This window comes from Sander vitreus, chromosome 13 (assembly GCF_031162955.1).
Source record: "Sander vitreus isolate 19-12246 chromosome 13, sanVit1, whole genome shotgun sequence".
Lineage (NCBI taxonomy): Eukaryota > Metazoa > Chordata > Actinopteri > Perciformes > Percidae > Sander > Sander vitreus.
The window spans coordinates 25,378,436-25,402,338 of NC_135867.1; the positions used below are offsets into that span (position 1 = coordinate 25,378,436).

The 23,903-nt window shown below is 40.4% G+C and overlaps 1 protein-coding gene across 1 annotated transcript in view; it reads right to left on the reverse strand.

Annotated features, from left to right (window-relative positions):
• Positions 1-23,903, reverse strand: part of LOC144527732 (cell adhesion molecule DSCAM-like) — a 93,430-nt gene that overhangs the window by 48,283 nt on the left and 21,244 nt on the right. The window contains exon 2 of the mRNA XM_078265961.1: positions 912-1,051. Within this exon, the coding sequence (XP_078122087.1) occupies positions 912-1,051 (140 nt within the window). The remainder of the gene's footprint in view (positions 1-911; positions 1,052-23,903) is intronic.

Consider the following 23,903-nt stretch of genomic DNA (forward strand, 5'->3'; position numbering starts at 1 on the left):
GTGGGTTATAATGTCTGGAGGTCGGCAAGTATGCTGATCAACAATACTTATTCATCATTGACCATGATTATTTATTATTGGCTTTTCATCTATAAGTGCTTTAACATTGTAAATTTGGCTACTACCCCTGTGTTGAGTAATGTCACAGAAGGCCTATACTCATAACATGCAACAACCTCACCCAGATTGCAGCCCTGACATACGTAACATTTGGGGACACACAGCAGCCTCTGGATCCTATAATCCTGGATCCTATAATTCCCATAATGAGAAAAAACTCAATAGCTTCTTTTTGTAGACCTTCCCTGACTTGCCTTTTTGGTAGTCCTTAACCCAATCCGAGGGATCCTCATGATGGGTATCTGCTCAGACTTTAGACAGCAACAGAAGACATTATATTGTGTTTTGCGACAAGTCAACTGATCTTCATGTGTGAAATCGGTCCCTTTAAATGGTTTGAGGTAAGGGAGGGCGTTTTCTGTCCTGAAGCCGTCCGCACAAACTGTGTTTGAACAGTTCTGATGACCTTTATCACATGTCATCCCCTCTTTAATTCATGTGTTCTTCCTGTCACTCTCCATTCTATTCACTTTATCTAGATCATTTTCTACAAGCACAGATTTATTTCCATATGGTCCTCTGTCACTTTGCACTATTTTTGAAACCGACCAAGCTCAACAGTTAAACTAAGAACTAAGAACAAACTAAAAAAAAAGAGGGTCTCATGCATATTATTGTATTTAGGTTGGTTTTGAAGACAGATATTGTATACCCAAATGTTACTTGTGTTGTGTCATTTACAGTAAAGAATACAGTAAAGGCCTTATAGATATAGCTATATGTCAGGATATGTTGTTGACAATGATGCTAATGCACAATTTGAACAGCGCAAAGATCGGTGTTCCTCTTACCTGAGACAATGAGGCGGGCACTATTGCTCTGTCGGGTCTCTCCTGTGTACCGATGGCGAGTCATACACCTGTAGTTATACAGCCCGTCTTCCATTTGCACATCCAGGATATACAGGGCTCCCGTGGATGTGATGAGAAACCTTGACACTGGAAATAAAGAAATAAAACATATTTGGTCACTGGACGTTATTGATGTACAGTAGGGTGCAATTTTAAACAGCTATAGTACAGCTCTTAATGAAACCAACAATGAAAGCAAAGTAACATTTCAAAAGTGTTACTGCCATTGTTGCAACATTGTTACTAGGCCAATCAGCACCAACTATGTCACCTTTATGTGACCTGTTAGTACTGTATATTGCCTCTGGTCTGTTGAACATTTTGAAAAGGTTCCTGTAGCTTGCAGTTTCTCTACCAAACACGTCTTTGAGATCGTCTATGGCCTGCAGACTAAACCTTCTCAACAGAGTGCAGGATCCATCATTTGCCCTCATTTAATTAGTCCCCACTGACTCCCCACTCAGCTTAATTGTCTGGCGCAACAAGGGTTTCATAAAAATAATAATAAAGCCTAGTGTACTTATTCACTTGTATACTTGTACACTTGTATACAACAGAATGACCACAAATATCACCTTGTTTTGACCCGTAACGCCCCCCCCCCCCCCAATCAATCACTGTGATCCTGAAAATGCCCACTTGGATGAAATGCCCTGTGTCTCCATGTTTTGCCAAAAGCGGTCTGTGAAAACAGTGTGTGTAACACATGAAATGAACAAACAAAGCATCAGTTGCCTCCAGATTTCATCACAGGAGACAACGAGCATTTTTACAAACAAACAATATTCCACAGTCATACTGTGTGTATTCATTCGTATGCGCTGGAATCTATACAGAAAATCCAATTTTAAAGTCTCTTAGCAAATATTTGCAAGTCAAGTGAGGTGCGCAGCTCTGTGTGGTTGCAGTTGCCAAACATCTACTGCAGCCCATTTAGCTCAGCACAGCTCGGAGGCGCTGTGACAAGGATGTGTGTTGTGTAGCGGTGTAACACAGCTCATTATCATGTAGCTCATTGCTTCTCTCTCTCTCTCTCTCTCTCTCTCTCTCTCTCTCTCTCCCTCCCTCTCTCTCTCTATTTCTCTCTTGGGAGAAACTCTCTCTCTTTCAGTTTCTCCTTCTTTCTCTGCTCCAGCAAAAGTACAGGGAGCCGGGGATCACAGAGAGCTTTGATAGGGCATGGCTGCGCAGGTCGATTGTGTTAATATCATGCTAATGTTATGCTAATTTGCGTGAACACATGGAAGTAAAGAGAGGTAGTCAGTGTTTATGAGGAGTGATGTGTGCTGTAGCCGGTGGCTGCCGGGTATTTCATGTCACAGATGATGGAGAAGCCAATCTGGGATGGGGATCAAATGGGGCCGCCGTACGGCAGGGGATTCTGGCAATATCAGTAGAGATATCATAATGCAGACTTCATGAGGTGTTGAATTACTCTCATTTAGTCCTGTCATGACAGTTTAACACAGATTAAGGCTGCTGGTACAGGGCCCTTGCATATTGCATGCAAGGATAATGGAAAGAGGTGTAAAGCGCAAGCTATGATCATTGTTATCTGCAACATCTCAACAATTAATTATTAATTAACTGCAAACATCTTCAAAATGGCATTTGGTCACTGCCGGCCTCGTTATGTTTTGAAAATCACAAGAAGTCTTCCACTTTAGGGAGACATAACCATCTTTTAAAAATGCTTTAGAGAGATTTGGGGAAAACAATCCTTGAGCTTACAGTCGCAGACAGCTGATGGAGTGAATGACAGAAGATGACTTCCAACATGTTTACAGATTACAGTAATGGTGCAATGAGAAAGGATGAATGAGAGGACAGAGAGAAATGGGGGGAGAAAACAGAGAAGGAGAGGGAGGAATGCACAGAGGAGGGTGGTGAGGATTGTGAGCAAGTGATGACCTAGTTAGAAAACAGAGACCACGGATTTGATATCCTGAGGGGTTTCTTCAGCTTGTGGTCGAGATATTCTCGCCTGTGACCGACAACCAATGGTAAAAGGAGGGGGACAGGAGAGATAGTATACACCCGTATGTGTGTGTGTGTGTGTGTGTGTGTGTGTGTGTGTGTGTGTGTGTGTGTGTGTGTGTGTGTGTGTGTCTGTAGTCCTTAATCATATAATCACAGAGACAAGCAAGAATAATACCAAATTTGAATTTAGTTGGTTGCAAATGCAGTTCATTTTCAAGGAAGGAAACAATTGTGAGAAAGCAGATATCAAAGGAAACCAGCAGAGCAGGCTGTCTCTCCTGTCTTTCCTTTTTTTTTTTTTTTCATCTTCTCCCTTTTTTTCTCTCTGAAAGTTGTCTGGCATCAGAAGTTGACAGGCTTATGAATGAGAGGAGCTTTCATTAGAGCAGACTGGCTGTCACTGTGACAAAAGGCCAGGGTTGGGAGAGTATGCCTGTGTTTTAAATGCACGGGAAAACAGACACGTATACACACTCACACGTTTACATGCGTACGTGTGTGCTTGTCTTTTGCCTACCAGCCAATCAAACTGGCTCTGGATGATTAGTGAGTTTCTCACTGAGTAGAATGGGGTTCATTTAGAGGATGACATGCTGGCCTATGTTTGGTATTGGAAACATTGCACTTTTCACTAAGGGACTGTTCGTTATTTATTTCAGCAACGACAGGAAGAGTTTTGGGATCTTTAATCAAAGTAGACCTGACCCTCCCTTCACCAGCAATACATTTTAGATGACCCTCCAAAATTATATGGAAAAAAGGGATGACCCTCCCCAACAATGTATTGATGCATTCTGCACTGGCTCGCACTTATCAAAGCCATACAAATAGCCATTTTGTTTTTAGAGCCATGACATATGTGACTAAACCTCTGCATTCTCATCTTACGCATCACACTCCTCTGTTATGGTGTGGTGGCCATTTCAGTAGATTTACTCACTAACATAGTTGTGGAAACACAATAAGCATGGAAACACACGTCCTGCATTACTGCATTACTTCAAATACTAAGTTACTCCTTTAGTAAACTAGTATTCACATGAAAGAAAACTATAAAACATTGAGACTATTCAGCAAAGCACACTGGGTAATTCAACACTGGTTGCTATGGACTCGTCACTAAGCTTCCTCAGTCATTGTATATTTTAGTATATAGGTAAAGCTGCCAAAGCTGAACATTATCCAAAACTCCATTTCTCAGACGAGCGTCATTTTGGGAGCTTGCATGCTACCACTCCTTCCTTCTCAAATGCCTTGAAAAGGCTGTCGTTTATATATATATATATAATATCACCGGGACAAAAAGGATATTTGAGTCGGGTATGGCTGCAGCCTGGAGTCCTCCCATCTCATGCCCTCCTGGCTTGGTGCAGTCCGCAAGCTTTGACTTTTCAAAATAAAAGCTTGTGTCTGGTCCGTTATGTTTTCGTACGGTGTTTTGGATGTTTTTTAACTAAACAGTATGGCAATCATGCTAATGAATACAATTATTTTTTCATCAGATGTCTTAGTTACAACATGATGGAGCTAGCAAAGCAGGTTTGTGTTTATATGTGCGAGCGGGATTTATTCAGTTTGGGTAATCCCACGGTCTCTAAAGCTTCAGGTCTGGCTGACTAAACAGGGAGGGACCCATCTGCTAGCGATAGGGCCCGAGACTGAGAGAGCTACATGGATCTACATAAACAAGCCACTTTGAAATGTTGCTGTTCTCACGAATACAAAAGTTGGGTGACCCCTAAACTAAAAAAAATTGCATGACCCTCCCCTATTTTCCTCTGGTGGTCCATTCCATAAATACCGAACGGTCCCTAATACAACGGAATAATATGGTATAGTTTAGGAAAAAGGAATAGACATTAGGTTTATTTGTGTTCTTGCCAAGAATTAGATGAGAAGTCTGAACAGTACTTGCTTTTATAAGCCCACCCACGATCTTTTCCTTAACCTTACTTTATCAAAAGTGACGCCAATACCCCGTCCAAACGCGTTTAGATAAAGCACGTTTAGTTATGACGCTAAAGGAGACTTTAAGCGTCAATAACAAAGCCAAAGGCACATGACCAAGCGTCCGTATTTGATGCGATGGGAGTGAGAATGTGTTGACTACTTACTGTGAAGAAAAACATCCGCCTACCCACCAGCACCTCTAAAGAGATATAACTTGTGAATTAATGAGCTTTAGAGGTGGATTTCTTTTACCATTTCTAACCTTGCCAGACAGGCTGTTTATTTTGGTTTCCAGTCTTTATGCTAAAATAATCTAGCTGTGTCCTGGCTTTAGCTTTATATTTAGTGTACAGACATGAGAGTGGTATCAATCTGTTCATCTAACTCTCAGCAATATGCATATATCCAAAACAAACGCAACTGTGCCAAACAGCCACCTGTTTCTTCACTTCATTACTCGACTCCTTAGTCTTTATCTGGTTTGAGGTTGAGGTAAAAAATTTTTTTTTGCAATTTGCACATGTTAAACAAATTATGATAATACACTAGAATATATAATGTATACAAAAGTCTGTATAAAAATGATATGTTTTTGTTTGGCAGGCTACTTAGTAGGCCAAACCTCCGGGACCTCTTAACCTGGGACCCTTGCTGTCATCAGGTCAGCTGCTAGCTGCTATCATCCTCGTTTTTCCTGCCGCCACGGCATCACTATTTTATGAATGAAACATGGCGGAGAAACGTAAAAGTGCTGATAACCTCTCTGTATCAAAAAAGAAAGTAAGGCTCTATCTCGAGAGTTACCTCAACTTCGGTTTCGGAGGGGGGGCTCAGCTTTTCTTAGACATAAGTAGGGGGGGCGCCAAGGAAAAAAGGTTGGGAACCACTGCCTTAGAATAGAGTTTGACACCGTACACTTTTAGTAATGTATGCCCAACTCCCAGAAGTAGCCCAAAGTAAAGTAGCATATTGGTAATGTGTTTTTCATTCTACCTCCACTGTGCAAACACAGCACATTATTATCAAGCGTATGAACCTAAACTACTACGACTACTTCCTGAGCTCAACTAAATGTGTACAGCTTCTACAATAGGTGCTCTCTGCTGTAGTTGCTGACCAATCTAGAAGTTTAGTGAAGACGTCACTTGTGTTTAGAATGCTGTAATCTGAAATGTTAAGTGTCACCATTTGGAAAAGTTGCTAATAGACACAATCACAATGTTCGTTTACAATAACTTCCGGGTACAAAGCCCCCTGTGTCACGTACATACAATTGAATGGCTCTGAGCAAACAGGGATGAGGAACAACTGGATATACTCTCATCTCCTTCATCTAAAATGCATGTTTGATGCTTTCATATGTCAACACTTTTGGTTAGCCTGGAGAGCTAATGTACCTGTTGGGCCACAGACTAAAGAAAATGACACCACCCAAACTAGCAGTGAGTCCGACCGGCGGTGACATGTTGCTGTTTGTTAACGCTAGCAAAGCAACACGGGACAGAAAATAAGCACAGCAGAAACGTTCGACAGGTCGGACCTCCGTGTTTAGCTATATATCTATAAACTAACGGCTGAAAATGAAAACAGAAATAAACAAGTTTAAAGATTCCACATATCTCCGCAATTCAAATCAACTGCCATTTGTCATAACTGGAAGTGATTTTTGTGTTAGCGTGCACAGTGAGTCGGTCTATAACAAAAGCATCTGAGCATCTTTTCAGCAGGAGGTAAATTAACATGTAAGTGAAACAGATGTTGCATTTTTAGACCGCTGCAATGAGAACAGGAGGTAGAAGTGGTTGCTGTTCATTTAAAATATGAAAAAAATATCCAGGGCCCATTGTAATTAATTACATTCTTGATTCGTGGGTAGATTTCATTTCTTTCTTCCCAGCAGACAGGATCGATTGTCTCACACAGAGATACAGGCCTACGGGACTGGATTGTATTTGCATGTCCTTGTAAGCTGAGGGCATTTGTGTGTGCTCCTACCACTGCAGTTATGTCAAATCCCACTGGCTTGTGCGCCCGCATATCAAAGTCTTTGCGTGCGTCAACATATATGTGTTTCTATGCGTGTGTGCATGCGAGTGAGTGTGAATGTGTTTATGCAGCATACTGCTGCATGGAGGAATGGTCAATAATAACGATCCGAGGCTCTCCACTACGCTTTTTCCCTGCTCCACCTACTGCATACTATCACCGCCTGAGAGACAGCATCCACTGTTCTTGCAGTGTTTGTGCGTGTTAACATGCTAGACATATGAGCATGCGTTTGTGTCCACACCTGGATCTATTAGTGTATATTTCTAAAACTATGGCTTCGCTTCATCCCAGGTGGCTCGCTGGACCATCAGTCGTCTCTTCTTCCCTTCCTTGGGCCGCCCAGCTGCTTTGGCATCGAACACAAGTCCCTTTCTGTGGATCCGCACTCAATAGCTCCAATTAATCCTCATATAAGCCCCATATGAGCCTGCGAGTAGACTCTTTGTTCATTCAAATTGGGAGACTTTGCAGTTTTTCACTAAAACCTGAATTGCGTGCGAGACATAATAGAAAACAGTGAGAAAAAGGCTGAAGCACGTCCATATTGCAATGCTTTGCACCAAGGACAGTTTGAACTGGTGTGGATGTGTTCTCACTGGACACACAGGTTAACGTGTGACAGGGACTAAGAGAGAAGGATTTCCGATAAGGTTGAACACAATGACACACGGTGACACAGCTGAGTACTTTGACCTACGCTTGCTGGGCGACCATCTGCCCCAAAACAGCTGAAAGAGTCACTGCGGTTGCCTGAGTCATTTCAATATTCTATAAATGAGACATGAGTGGAGGAAAGATGAGATGGAAGGAGGGGGAGGAGAGAGAAAAAAAAAAAAAAGGATCAAGAGGGAAGAGCACCTCTGGGATACAACCACTCTCTGTCATCTAAAATGACTTACAAATTAGCTTACAGCTATGCGCGGCCAGGAAAAAAAAAAAGACACAACTTTCATATGCTAATTCAGATCATGGCTAGGAAGAGTAATTATCACAAAAAAGTCAGCCCTGTCTGTCTGACAGATCTCAACAGGAACCAACTACCCCTGTGTCTGTTTCTTACACTGTCTGCTGTCTTCCTCAAATCCAATACACAGCTGCAAGAGCAGTAGTGAGCATAACACAATGTAAAGATATTGTGACAGTGACAAACAAGAACGTACTTAAACTGAACACTGTGTATATATTTGCAGCTCTGCATGCAGCACAACGCTCTAAGTGTATTACGATTGTCGAATAATCAGTCCACTATTTTCTCAATTAATGGATTAGTTGTTGGGTCTATAAAATGTCAGAAACTTGTGAAAAATGTGGATCAGTGTTTCCAAAAGCCCAAGATGACGTCCTCAAATGTCTTGTTTTGTCCACAACTCAAATATGTTCAGTTTACTGTCACAGAGAAGAGAAGAAACTAGAACATGTTCACATTTAACAAGCTGGATTTGGAGAATGTTTATATTTTATAAATGATATATGTTTATGTTTATATTTATATAAACCGATTAACCCTTTCTCAAACTAGTTGGAGATTAATTTAATAGTTGACAACTAATAGATTAATCTTAGCAGCTCTATGTGCTTTTAAAAACATGAGAATGTTAGGACACACTGCTCAGATGTACAGTACATTTCTCCAGCCCAAACTCCATTTGCTAACTGAGAAGAGACTTGATTATTATTTCTCTTATGACCTCAAACACCTCCACCTTCACTCTTCTGACTCTGAAGAACTTCGAAGCGTCTGAACAATCAACACCAACAGTCTGGACGCCACTTACAGGAAACTCATGGAGTCAGCTAAACAATGCAGATAAAAATTGCTTCCTCATCACTCTGCTGGCAGTGTCCTCGCTGTGCAACTGTCTTGGAGTGTATTAGTGAGGGGAGTGTGCTCCCTGGAGACAGTGTCACCGTAACCTTGGCCACTCAAAGTCATACAGCTTGACCAAAAAAAAAAAAAAAAGATAATGCATGCCGCTAGTACAGTTGCACATTAACAAAGCAACACCTATCTGCATGTAGAGATGAAAAAATAATACTGAGGTGGTAAATAAATAGAAAAGCAGAATGTGTGTTGGGTGATTGGGTGTACAGTAGGAGCTCGTGCTTTTCACTTTAAATATGTTCCTTTTGAAAATGTGTCTTAACAAGGTCTTTTAACTTGAACCCAAAAAGACATGGAAGCCTAGTGTGTATAATGTGTAGAGTTGTTCCTCTGATACTGCCTAAATGCTGGAATTGGTATCGGCAAGTACGCAGGTCTATGCAGCAATCCGATACTACGTAATTTAGCCTCAAGCACCCCAAAATTTCATCTCAGCCCCCCTAAAAATTATAATAATAAAAATCTATTTTAGTGCTTCAAGTGAGAGTTTGCAAACAATTAAAGGTTCAAAGAAACAGGTTTAATATCCTGTGTCGCTGTCACCAATGCTATGCACCTGTAACCCAGTTAAGGAAAGTTTTTACATTTTGTTTTTATTTATTTATTGTTTACACCTCATTATCAGGTAGTCCATAAAGGGACTTTCATAGTTTTTTCATATGTTCAATATTTTGCATTTATCCTCTGTTATAATAATAATAATAATAATAATAATAATAATAATAATAAATACATTGTTATCCAGTGAAATTACTGATTTAGGGCTGAGCCCCCCTAAAGGTCTGATCCTAGAATCACCCCTGGTTATGACTGACTGTCAAACTAGATAATAAAAGAAAGTTCCATGGAATTCATTTTCTGTATGTGTTTGTTCATATTTTACAAAGGGTTTAACTTGAGCCAGCCCCATACAAAAATGATAGCAATCATATCACCTCCATACAGGCTTAGTAGTTCACTGCTGTGAAAAAATAACAACACGTATATATATATATATATATATGTAGCGGATCGGTACTTGGTATCGGCTGATATGCAAGTTCAGGTATCGGAATTGGTATTGGGAAGGAGAAAATTGTATTGTAACATCTCTAATAATGTGTGTATTATTAAGAATTAGAACAAGACGTGTTTTGGGTGGATTTAGTTGTTTCATCATTGCATTTTCTGCAACAAAAGTAATTCATTTGACCAAATGCTAATATTCATACAATTTTCACTGACATTGTTTCCATTATGGCGACCATACAGGAGAACGAATATATGAAAAAAACCAGGGGTTAACAGTCATTTTTTATTTGGTTTAGCCTATGTAATGGTTACAAATGTACCAAATGTATTCTTGAAAAGCACTGTCAAATTGAATTCACATCTATTCAAATGGAAACCCTGTTTAATTATGTGAAAGTGCAGCCATGATACCGCCATATGCGACGCCACATTGTTTCCCACTATGGAAATGTCACACAGTGACTGACGCCAGAACTGCCTGTGTGTAATCTGTGAGTAATAATGAGTGTATGATGAGCCCAGGAGGGCCTGTGTTGTAATTAGGCCTGGTCAGAGTTATTGGCACAGTGACTCCAGTTTGATCAGGCTGGGATAAGCATCTCTATGGAGAGGGAGATCCCTCCAATTTAGAGCCCCTCTAATAAAAATCATTTGTCATTCTTACAGGAGGCACACTGACAGCTGCTGGGGTTGGCATGGCAACACACGGGCCACCATTCGCTTACCAAGCAATATTCCCAGTATTGTCAATGGTGGAGAGGTGGGTACACACACACACACACACACACACACACACACACACACACACACACACGTTTGTGGCACTATCTTTGTGGGGACCTGTCATTGACATAATGCATTCCCTAGCCCCTTACCCTAACCTTAACCATCACAACTAAATGCCTAACCTTAACCCTTACCCTAACCCTCACCCTAACTATTACCTCATTCTAACTCTAATCCTAAAACCAAGTCTTAACCCTCAAACAGCCCTTTAAACTCGTGGGGTCCAGCAATTTGGCCCCACAAAGCTGTTGGGGCCCCACAAGTATGCTGGACTCCCGGTTTTTGGACCCCACAAATATAGTTAAACAAACCCACACACACACACACACACACACATCTCATAATCACATGATTGTCCATAGTTTACTTGCGATTAATCACAACTTAATCGCACATTTGTTATCTGTTCTAAATGTACTTGAAAAGGGAAATGTTTCAAGTTTTTAAAGCTCAAGTGGTATTTGAGACTCAACATACATCGACACTGTACAGTACAGACAAATAACTTCTTGTCTTGTGGAGAGAACCATCTGAAAGGGCTATGAAACTCAACTTGCCATTCAAAAGACCCTTTTCTGTATCCATTTCTGCTCAAGAATGGTTTGTTTCTTTTATTGTCTCTCCTGGATGTTATCATTGAGCACTTCATGGTTTGTGCTAGCTGTCTACAATGTCACCGCCACACAGCTTTCGATTTCCCAAACTAGGACGAGGCCCAAATCACAGAATGCACCTGATGTTTCTACCTTTTTACCCTGCTAAAGTTTGTTATTTCTGGAATCTTTCCTTGTCCATAAATGCCGTAAATCTCTCCCTCCCTTCCATAAAGAGGTTGCAGTACATTGGGGCCCCATAAATACACAAATACAGTACTACAGAAACACACACACAAACCAAGCACCTGCCCTAATTCCTCATCACACCTGGACTTCAAACTTGATCAGCATATCTGGGTCTAGACCCTATCTGCTCACTACAGAGTCGAGTCACAGAAGAAGGCGGAGATTTTTTATTACCGCTCCTAATCAGCGGCAGCATCCCTCTGCTCATTAACCAGACACACGCTAGCCTGAGGCTAACGGCCTCATATGTCAACCACAGATAAAGATGTCATCTTCTGCTTGACTGAATAAACCGCTATTAAAACTAGATGCAAATAGACGAACGATATTCAAATCAGTAGGCAACAGGGAAGCTTAAAGCCTGGGGCGATTGGCCTCAGCGTTGCCCCACATTCTCTGTCGTGTTAAAAGGAGGAGAGATTTTAGATACTATCTGTCCTCAGAGTGATGTTCTACAAGACATCCTGCATCTCTACAAAACTATACAAGGAGATGAATAAAAACATCAATAATGATACATGAAAGATAGTTTGAAAAAGCAAGTGTTCATCTGTGTAGGGTTTAACATTTGAAGGCCACAATCTTAAACAGAATTGGAGTTCTTTTCAGGTAAACTTTGCTTAAGACTACATTTTGGACACACCAGGGACACCTGCAAAGTCAAGCCAATGTGAGAGCCAAATGGATCCAAATCGATGCAGCAGAACCAGTGATATCCTTTTTATTCCACACATTCTGCTTTCTTGTCAAAACCTGCTTCCTACATTACCCACAAGGTACCTCGCTTTGCCCAGTTCTTTTTACTATGCAGTGACGAAAACCTGTAAACTTGCATGCGTAAAATCGGTGGAGCTCAGCATGATGAAATACTGCTCCTAAGTTCAGCAAACTGTCAGTGGTGGAATGCAACTAAGTGCATTGACTCAAGTACTGCACTTAAGTACACATTAGAGGTACTTATACTTTACTTGAGTCTTTTCTTTACATGCCACTTTCTACTTCTACTCCACTACATTTCAGAGAGAAATATTGTACTTTTTACTCCACTACATTCATCTGGCAGCTTTAGTTACTAGTTTATACTAGTCACATGTAGTTTATAAAATATGATGTTTTATTCTAAATGAAACTAGCCAACAATATAACGGCCTACAAGTCCAGCTGAAATGATTAGACCATTAAACACACAGTGTGGTATTAATCCTTTTACTTAAGTAAAGGATCTGAATACTTCTCCCACCAATGCAAACTGTGGACACACAACAGACTGTGTACACGGAGCAATGCAACTCTATCTCATCTAATAGAAACAGAATCAAACAATGGACAGTGTACGAATAGGGTTTATTTGTACAGGATTTATTTGGCAGACAGTGACATACTATGACAGCATGTCTCTATACTCCCCCGGACTGTTTCGAAGGCAGCTGTGCAAGCACTTTTCTTTCTACCAGACAAATGTTTGTCTGCTGAAGTCAAAACTGAGGAGGGATATCAGCACCACAATAGCTTTGGAATCAGTGCCTGTGTGTTTCTATCAGCAGTGTGTGTGTGTGTGTGTGTGTGTGTGTGTGTGTGTGTGTGTGTGTGTGTGTGTGTGTGTGTGTGTGTGTGTGTGTGTGTGTGTGTGCGTGTGTATGGCTGCGTGTGCGGCGTAATTAGCCAGCACTGGAGTCGAGCTATTAAACCCCTGATGGTTGTGTGTTTACAATGCTATCATTGGCCTCTCTCTGGCCAACACTAAATGAACCAGTGTTGAGTCTCAGCTGTATAATCATGAATATTCATCACTCTGTGTGTGAGAACCTCTGTGTGTGTGTGTGTGTGCGCGCTGCACTGGCAGGCATTAAGGAAGCTATTACTATCTACTCAATCACAATCAGTCACTTTGTCTGGATGATAAGTCAAGCTGACAACAATTCTACTTATCGCCAAAGCCAAACACAACCGCCTTTTGTTCTGGGAGCGAAACACAGAGGAGAACCTGTATCCTGCCCTGTAGCTTTTCACTTCAAAGTGCAATGCGGCAGGTCAGGGGTATCTTAGTGCCATACAATCTTTCCTCACTGTTTTGTTTCTTTACACACATGCTTCCCCTCTCACTCACGCTTGATGAAAGCTCAGGATTGAAGACAAAAAAAGGCAAAGATTGAATACCCTTTGTGCCACCTGGGGAAGAGAAGTAACAGCTGCAACCTTGACACACTCAGAAATTATGTTCGTGCACACACACGGGCCATTTTCAATGCAAAGTAATGTGGGTTTCATGCAAATGTACACATCTCAAAGTGGTTGTTTAATTACATTCCCTGAGTGAGAACGAAGCAACCCTTCAAGCCCATGCTAAACAGTGTTAAAGAGTTACTCCCATAGTGCCGTTCCCTTGGGACTTCATGGCACCACATTCCTGCTCATGGAAAAGGACTTAAATACAGTGCTCATTGGTGTTTAATGGTAATTTGCGATGGCAAGTGGAGCAGGCGATGCCGCTCTGTGAGTAAAGCAGAGGGGGCAAGAGGAGGATTAGATAATCAAACAGTGTGACACTTTGAATAATCTCTGGCTCCTCTGGGGGAGGTGAGACTTAAAGCCAGAGCCCTTCTGATTTAATTGTCTGATTTCCCCGTCATTACGGTTGAGGGCCTCAGTAATTCAGGCTTATTAAATATTCAGGAGCCACACCGAGGAGGGGAGGGATAGAGGGAGCGGCGGGAGAAAGATGAAGGTGGAGAGGAGTGAGAAAAAGAGAGTGGGAGGAAGTTGTGGCAAGACGGGATCCTTTGTGCACTGCTTGACAGAGATCTACTTTGATCCCCAATGTGAAGAAAGACCTCTCTTTTGTTTCTTAAGAATGTCTGTACAGGGAATGTTTTCGCAGGTAATGATCCGATGTCTTAACATTGGTGTGGATTTGGGTAGATGAATTGTTTCAAAGGATGGTGTCATTTTTACTGTTGCCATGTTTGTGCGTGTCCTGTAAAAGCTGTAATGTAAACATTAGGGCTGGGTATCGCTAATAATTTCCCAAATTGATTTGATTGTAATTCACAAGCTCCCGATTCAATTACATTTCCAATTCAATGTCAATTAAGTTAGGGAAATTTCAGTAACGACACCAATTTATCTTGGATATAAACGTCATTCTTAGAGAACTTAGGCTGTAAATTGTGCAAGCAAGACGTTACCCTCAAATACTTTTTATAATGCAACAGGTTAAAGTTTCCATGAAGAATTGCCCCCCTAACTTTTGCTTAAAGTACTTTTCCACTCATACGGTACATCCATGGTAAAAATGCATATATTAAAAGCTCGATATCTGGATTTTATGAATCGATAACAGCTCATTCAAACTTAATTCAAACAAAAGATTGATCTTAATTAGTGAATCGATTACTGTAACCCAGCCCTACTATTCATGTTAGCACTTATACAACTGTGTATATTGCTAGACTAAGGAAAAATGTCCCTGCCCAATTAGCAGTTATAGAAAACATACAGTAATTTATTAAATATGTATTGATCTAGATTTCATTTTGGACTTTTTGTCACTTTCAAGTGATTTATTTTGGATCATTGAGCTCAATAGACAACAGAGCAAAACCTCAAAAGCACCACAATTTCCCAATATAAAATATTGTACTATTTTAGTCAAATTGCAAAGGGAAGATGTAAAAACTAATGCTTAAAATGAAATGTTTGGCCAAGTGACTCATTCTCTTTAGATGGAAAGAGCCTCTACCCCCTTCATAATCTCAGTGGATTAGGGAAGTTATGCCATATCTTAAACTAGAGAAGATAAGATACTCTCTCCAAGGGTCTGTTTTGACGTTTCATACTACTTGGCAGCGTTTCTTGACATTTGTAGAGAAAATGGAAGCAATGAATGTAACCCCATAATACATTGTATATTCCTATGTTATTGAGTTCTCGTTATTATTATTATTTTGTTTTGATCTCATTCTTCTTTCAGTCATAAAGTGACTTGCTTGTGTTGTAGATGAGTTAGATGTTTGGGAGTAGTTTTGATTGTTTGTATTTTGTTTGTATCTTGTACACTCTGAAAACCTTTAATAAAAAGACTTTGGTAAAATGAAATGTTTCTGTGTAGACCCCTCCCTCCCCCCAGACTGCGGATGAACCAAACTCCAGTGCACCTCCTTATAAACACGTTGAGAGGAGCTCTCCATGGTGCTGAACTACACTGCTGAGCAGCAGGCAACAGCTGGAACTACCCAACGTACACAACTGTTTTAATATACATATATGACTTAAAATAGATTAATCAATGAGAGTAAGGACTGTGCATAAGCTTAGTGGACAGAGGATATAAAAACAAAGATACAGACTGTTAAATTAAACATGAAATGTCATTCACACATTGGGAAAACCATCTTCCTCCGCTCTGTATTAAACTGACAGTGCTGATGTATTAAAGACTCAAGCTGTATTTTTACTTACTAATGGAACTAGTGTAAAATTCAAAAAAGAAAGCCTGACAGGTTAAAACCACTCTGACGTGCTGTGGGTATGAAAGTGTACAAATGAAAAGAGTGCAAACCACATTATAGTGATTGTGAAGAAGGAAGTAAAGACACAGAGTGCAGCTCTCTAATGAGTCCCCCTGTCTGATCATGGCCCGGAGCTACAGCCTCCATCCACAACATCACACAAACTACATCTGAACATGACATTTAGCATTCAGTCTGCAATTTTGTTCAAATTAGTCTGACAATGGAGCGACATCATTTTACTAACCTCAAATGCAAATCAGCTTGTTAAAAGGATTTTCTGGAATCAAGTAGCATTATCCTGATCCTAATACCCCAGTGCATTATTCAACTATTGTCATTTATTAATACATACAATATATAAATAATTAGTCTGGATCAACAGATGCACATTTCCAGGATAATTTTCTGACATCCTGATCATCGGCTCTCTGTGTGTTGTTGTTCTTAAACTCGGTTCGATTTGGAAAACAACAACAAACTTCAAACTACAAGCTACACGCTGAAAATGCGCAGTTTAAAAAAAAAAAAATGGATGGTGAAACAACACAGGCCTGCTTGGTTCTTTCAGGGAATGACTTACAACAAATATGTTTACGGCATTTCCTCTCTAACTGGGACGTTTTTGGGACTGATTGGTAGGATTGCTGTGGACACACGGCAATACACTGGTAACAGCAAATGAGGTTTAACCATGTATCCAGCTAATATATATAGCTCACGTTACTGTATTGTGTGAACAGTTGATTTCATTTAATATTATGTGTGGCGTAGAGCTGAGTGATAGAGAAAATCTAATATCACAATATTTTTGACCAAATACATCAATGTTGATGTTGTAGCGATATTGTAGGGCTGACTATTGGTGCTTTCACAAAATATTAACACAATAAATGAGAGTTTTGACAAATAATCACCAATAGTAGGGATACAATGACTTAAGTGGGTAAAGGCAAATAATAAAACAGCTAAAACAGTCTGGTAAGTTCAGAAAATGACATCACTTTACTGTAGTGCAGCCTTTAAAACCAAGAAAAGACAACACTTGTGTCATAGCACGATATTACGATATCCAAAATTTAAGACAATATCTAGCCTCATTATTGATGCTGATATAATATCGATACATTGCCCAGTCCTAATGTGGCGTTTTCTTTTGCGTCACTGCATCCGGAGCTTGGCGATTGGAAATTTTAATACTCAAGTAAAGTACAACTACCTCAGAACTGTAATTAATGATAGTACTTGAGTAAATGTACTATCGTGTACTTACATCCCACTACCGGAAAATCATGATAAACGCAAACCCTGTGGCTGACTCACACACAGACAACTTAAATCCAATTTATGTTTCCTCTTACCAACCCCTTAAAATACAGACGTAATAATACGATTTTTCAATTTTCCCCTTCTGGTTATACAGTATATGACTACCTCAAAACCCCAAGAACATATAAATATTACACAGGTAAAAGCTCATTTCTAAAAATAGCTGCAGATTTGATAGCAAATCCAGTTACATATTTAATTAACCTTTCTTTAGCCACAAATCAAGTACCAGCCATCTGGAAATCTGCCAATGTTGTCCCCCTTCACAAAGGTAATGATCCTGCAAACATAAATAACTATAGGCCTATTTCTAAATTGTCAGTATTGGCTAAATTAATGGAATCAGTCATCAGCATGCAATGAAAAGACTATTTAATTAATAAAAATATTCTGGAATATCTGGTTTTAGGAAACAACATAGTACAATAACAGCTGTTTCAAAAGTTGTAAATGATCTGGTCAAAATCTTAGACAATAAACAGCACTGTGCAGCCCTGTTTATTGATTTGTCAAAAGCTTTTGACACAGTGGACCATAAAATACTTCTTCAAAGACCCACCTCTATTGGACTATCAGAACAAGCAGTAGGATGGTTCAACAGTTATCTATCAGGGAGAACACAATGTGTGCGAGTAGATGGTTTTACTTCTGCCTCCCTAAATATTTCAAAAGGGGTGCCTCAAGGCTCAATCCTTGGGCCGCTTCTTTTTAGCATTTATATAAACAACCTCTGTAATAATATAAATAATACAAACTATCATTACTATGCTGATGATACTGTTCTCTACTGTTCTGGGTCCCATTTAGGTCAAGCAATCACAAATTTACAATCTGCTTTTAACATCTTGCGACATAATTTGGCTACTTTAAAATTGGTTCTAAACTCTAAAAAAACTAAAGTCATGACTTTCACTAAGGGAAAATCATCTAAAAACAATGTCCCAACCATTTGTACACTTTCGGGTACAGAAATTGAAGAAGTGTCACATTGCAAATACTTGGACATTATTATTGATCAATCACTGTCTTTTACATTGCATGTCCAAGGTTTGGTTAAAAAACTGAAGTTGAAGTTAGGTTTTTTCTTTAGAATCAAGTCCTGTTTATCCTTTGAAGCAAAAAAAACAACTTGTAAATGCAACTTTCTTGTCTGTTTTGGACTATGGTGACATTTTATATATGTATTCAACCTCCCAGTGTCTTCATGCTTTGGACAGTTTTTGGACAGTGTTTCATGGAGCCTTAAGATTCATCACAAACTTAAAATCTCATACTCATCACTGTTTGCTGTACTCTCGGGTCAAGTGGTTCTCCCTCTCAGTCAGGTGTTAGATGCACTGGCATCTTTTTATTTATAAAGCAGTATTAGGACTACTTCCTCCTTATCTGAACTCTTACATCCTCCCGAGGTCTGCAGGGACATATCACTTGCGTTCACAGGATCTGTTTTTATTGTCAGTCCCTAAAGCCCGCACTGATTTTGGTAAAAAGGCTTTTAATTTTGCAGCACGATCTGCATGGAATCAGCTTCAGAATGAACTATAGTTGAAGGAGTTGGTCTCTTTTTATTCTTTTAAAGGCTTTTTAAAGGATCTTGCAGAAAGGCAGTCTGTCTGTCATTGTTTTTAAATTGATTTAGGACCCAGATTTTTCTTTATGATGACATTGTTGTTTGAATATGATGAGTGAAAGTGTGTCTATGTTTTTACTTGTTATTGTCTTTGTATTTATTTGAAACCACGCTGCTGCCACTTGCCCGGACACTCTTGTAAAAGAGATTTGTAATCTCAAGGAGTTTTTTTATCCTGGTTAAATAAAGGTTTGAATGAATGAAAAAAAAATGCAAAGCTGCAATATAGACCAAAGGACTAAATGATTTAGTGCTTCGCAGTTCATATGTGCACTCTTGTCTGTGTAAGCTTATTTCACTAAACTAATGTATGCACTTTTCTATTACTCAGAAAAAAAGTGAGAAAGCAAGACAGAGACAGAGAGGATAGAGATTAAATGAGCATCTCCATCTCAAAACAGCTGATTATCAAGCTTATTATATTGTTTATACAAACTGCTGGCTGGTTTACCTACCTGCTGTTTTTGATTAATGAAGACAAAACCTGTAGCTGCAATACAGCCAATATTTATGAGGATCTGCTGGGACATAATTGCATTTACATGTTGGAGTAATTATGGTTGAAGATGTAAACTGATGAACTCCTTACAGACACATCCATTATGAATCTTCTGGAAAGTCCACAAATAAAACAGGCCTGCGAGTGGATGCTCCTCTCTCAGCAGGACTGGCTTTTGACCAACTTCCTTGTAAAGCTTGCAGAATGTGCCATAGCAACAGTTAAATTAAAAGGTGGTTTCACTGAGACCTTCATTAATTTATTAGTCCAGCTGGATATTTAGAAGAAACTGCACACTCACACTAAGATCTGGTGCCCATTAGTGGAAGAGAATGAGGTTTTCAGGGAGATTAAGACACCAACAGGTTTTGGACTAAGGCCTCATTCACACTGACTGCATCGGCCATCCGCCGGTCCGGCAAAAACTCAGGTCTTTCCATTCATATTGAATGGGGGTAGTGTGTTTAGGCTGCAGCGGGGGGTTGCCGCAGGGGGGACACTCAAAAGAACACAGCGGGCCTGCAGTGAATAGTTGAGACCGACTCAACTTTTGGAGAAATGCAACCCCACGTCACACGTCACACTGCGGTGGCCAGTCATGTAACAGAGATCAGACTTATCAGAGTGTTGTGAGCTGTGGTTTGAGGCGGTGTGAGAGTCCCGTACAGGAAACAGGAAACATCACTGCCTCTATCGTTGCCACAAGAACATTTTAAAACACTATGGAGGGTAAAACACGAAACACAAGCACTGAACTGCCCGAGAGTTTGTGTTATCGCTGAATGTTTCCTGAAACAACAAAGCACTCACTATGTCTCTCTCCTGTGAAATAAAGCTGTCTTCAAGTGCGGTCGGACACGTCGAGATCTATCAACAATCAGACGGTCGATTGTGATCTAATTGTGAAATATAAAGTTTACTTGTGCAACATTGGGGGGTTAAATAACACAACAGGACGTCACACAAATGGTCCGTTTGTAACGTGACACTACCACGACTGCACAACCCTGCAACAAATCGCCGGATCGCATTTTTGTTTTTGGTCTGAACGCAGCTTAACAAAAGCTGAGGACACAATGTTTTGTTATTTTCAATTTGGACATGTTCATGTCAAAGAAAATGACAAAATGTACAAATATTGAGTGGCATCCAATACAAATTCACATTACAGTAAATGTAGGCCAAGGGCTTCAGGCAACACGAGTGAAATTGTAAAAGAGCCTAAAATATATGCAATTAAATCATCATTTTAACTACATTAAAAGAGCATGAACCAAACTGAAGGCATATCAGCTGACTAACATCAGCGATACAAGACGTCTTATAAGAAGACAACCTGACTCCACACACCGTTTATCCCCTTTACACCTCCAGAGGAGAGAATGGAGACACGCCCCTCTTTTACTGGACGACTTGACTACCATGTAATCAAATTCTCACAGCGGCCTCTACTTTTCCTATAATGGCTCAAAATCACTATAAAAATATTACTCTCTTTCCCTTTATATCATGGCTTTTCAATTTCATCTCCCTATCTCCTTCTTTGTCGTTGTCCCCTCTGTCTCCTTGCTTTTCATCTCTTGCCTTTTCCTTGGTGTTTTCCTTCCCTCCCCCCCACACTCTCTCCCCGCACAGCATTAGCTTGCAGTGGTCAGGCCGCTTGACAGCTGCTCCACCTGAAGAATACCAATCAATGTTGCTGTGGAGACAGAATCACGCTCCCCTCCTTTTATTTTCCATCGTCTTGGTCTTGCATGTGGCTGTTCGTGGACTGAACGTGAGCCGGTGTTTGTTTGTTTCTCTACAGTGGAAATGTGATCATTAAGCTCACACAGGGTGTGAATATTTAGATACTATTTAAGGTCTTCAACTGATCTATTACAGCAAAAGGTGCTAAAGTGCATCCGCTGCTAATTTATTTGAGGTGTGACTAATTGAGTTGCGGATGCAAGCCCCACGATGTCTCAGACTATCGCTCCAGATGAGCCAAGCAGGCAGACAGGCGTGGGATGGAAGTGTCTATCCCTGCTAACACATGACACAAGAGTGAGCACTGTACAAATCATGCTGCTCAATATAGGAGCACACTCAAACCGCTACTAATCACCATTAAGGGCTCCTCTGTTCATCCATGCAGAAAAACACTTTGTGTTGAAATCCTATTGTTATATATTTCTGTTTTCATTTTGCAATTTATTAAACGGAAAGCTCAAATCAAGCAATCATAGCCGTGATATAATATTAATATTCAACGGCTATGACGTCTAATTCCTTTGGACAATAAGTATCAGTCCACACTGAAAAAACAAAAACGTTTGCCGAACTGATAACTGGTGCCACGGAGGGAAGCCGTTTATTCGCACACACACTACCATGACAAAGAGCTGGTTAAAAATCTGCAAAGTATTTCTTTAAGTGTACGCTATATTTAGAATATATTCCTTTATGACAGGGAACTGAAGCTGTTATCTCTGCTCTCTTTAAAGCCACTAGACTCCATCGACAAAAACAGTCATTTTACTTCGCAGAAAACGGGAGTTGCTGTTCTACCGCCATCTCGATCGGTTAGTTGCTGGTTAGTGTCTGGAATAGTTAGTTAGTGTTATTGTTGATTATTGATCATCTAGCAACAATTCCTCCTTGATAGCCTAATTGTCAGGAGACCAATCACGTTCTTCCCTCTAATTGCTCCAATCTACCTTCCCATACAGCACACACTCCCACTTTGAGCCTGTCCCCAAACATGGCCCCAACCCTGCTGCTACACATAATACTGAGCAGTGAAATGGCTCCCCACAGACCCATCGTCAGTGGCACTACTGCCAGGCCCGCCAGCCGAGGGTTAAGTAAATATTGGGCAAAGCAGCTGCTCTCAGAGTGCCATCGTCTGCCTGTGTTCCTGCCTGGTCCCAGCCTGGTATAAATCACACACAGCAATTAGTGCCACGCTGTCCCCCTGCCCTCGTTAAACAGCCCTGCCTGCTGACGAAGCCCATAAACACCAGACACTAGCCTGCATGGCTGGAGGAAGGAGGGAGAGATGGATGGATGGATGGATAGATGGACACTTAAGAGAAAGAGCACTGTTTCAGAGAATGAATTGCAACATAAACCAGTCTTCACTCTGGTGCTAACACCTTAACAAGACCACAAGTCTACAGCCACACTAGCAGCTCTGACAGCCGTTCTTGAGCTAATGCTAATGTCAGCCGCTAACATGCTCACAATGACAATGCTAACATGCTAAGAGGGTTTAATGTTGACCATGTTCACCATGTTAGTTTAGCGTTTTAGCATGCTAACATTTAATGATTTGCAAATTACCAAATACAAAGTACAGCTGATGGGAGTGTCGTTAGTTTAGGTATTTGGTCGTAAACCAAAGTAATAAAGTAAAATGTTGACTGTTGGTGTGCTGCTGGTTGCACTAGTGAAAACGTGAAGGGATAGCCAACGTCTTTAGTTTTAATGCTCCGGGGACAATGGAAGTATGTTCCAAAATGTGTGCTAGTCAATCTTGTAGATGTAGAAATACTTTACATTGAATACAGGTAAGTGAAAGTTAGTTCGGCCTGATGGTGGCACTATTTGAGAAGTCAGGGGATCACATAAGCTATTAAGACACATTGTCTAAGCACCATGGATATTTGTACTAAATTTTGTGACAATTTTTCAAGTAGCTCTTGAGACACCTGCTGGTGGTGCTAGATGTCAGGGGGGTCAAAAAAGTCATTAGGATTTATCTTCAGAAAAGCATGAATGTTTGTCATGACCATCCATCCAACACAGTAGCTGTGTAGATATTTCAGTCTTGACCAAAGATGTTGTCTGGCAGACCAACAGACCAACATCCTTAGAGCTACTATGGCTAAAAATCTATGATGTCTCGTCACTGTCTGAGGCATTATTCTTAAATCCTAATGTAACAGGTCTGGAGTACTGCAATTGTAAATAAGTTGGGTTAGGAGAAATCCAAATTCCTTACAACACTGTTGCTTTTGACCTACAGTAGGCAAGTCCACTACTACTTGGACTTTGTCTGGATGCGTCTGGATATGACCATTACAGATGATTAAACATGGAAAGGGACCTTAATGAGGAGCTGATTCTGTAGCAACAGTTGGAAGACTTGGCAGTAAAACCAGTGACTGACCACATCACTGGTTGTTTACGAATATTACGATACGGATACTCATATGACAGGATAGTTGGTGTCTGTATTTTCAGTTCAAGGCTTGGCACACCAGGATTTTTTATCCAAAAGGAAAAAAGTGGAACCAACAGGACAAGATGAAGGATAACCGAATCCAGCAGCAGGTGATTCTTCCATGGCTACTTTTTTTCAGACCCATTAATGTGTGCAGCCTTCATCGAGGAGGAGAGTGGTGTTTGGCAAAAGATCAACTGTGCAATTAAAGCATTGGTGTGTGGGCAGAGTGGCTGTACTTTGTTTAGTAAAAACCTTT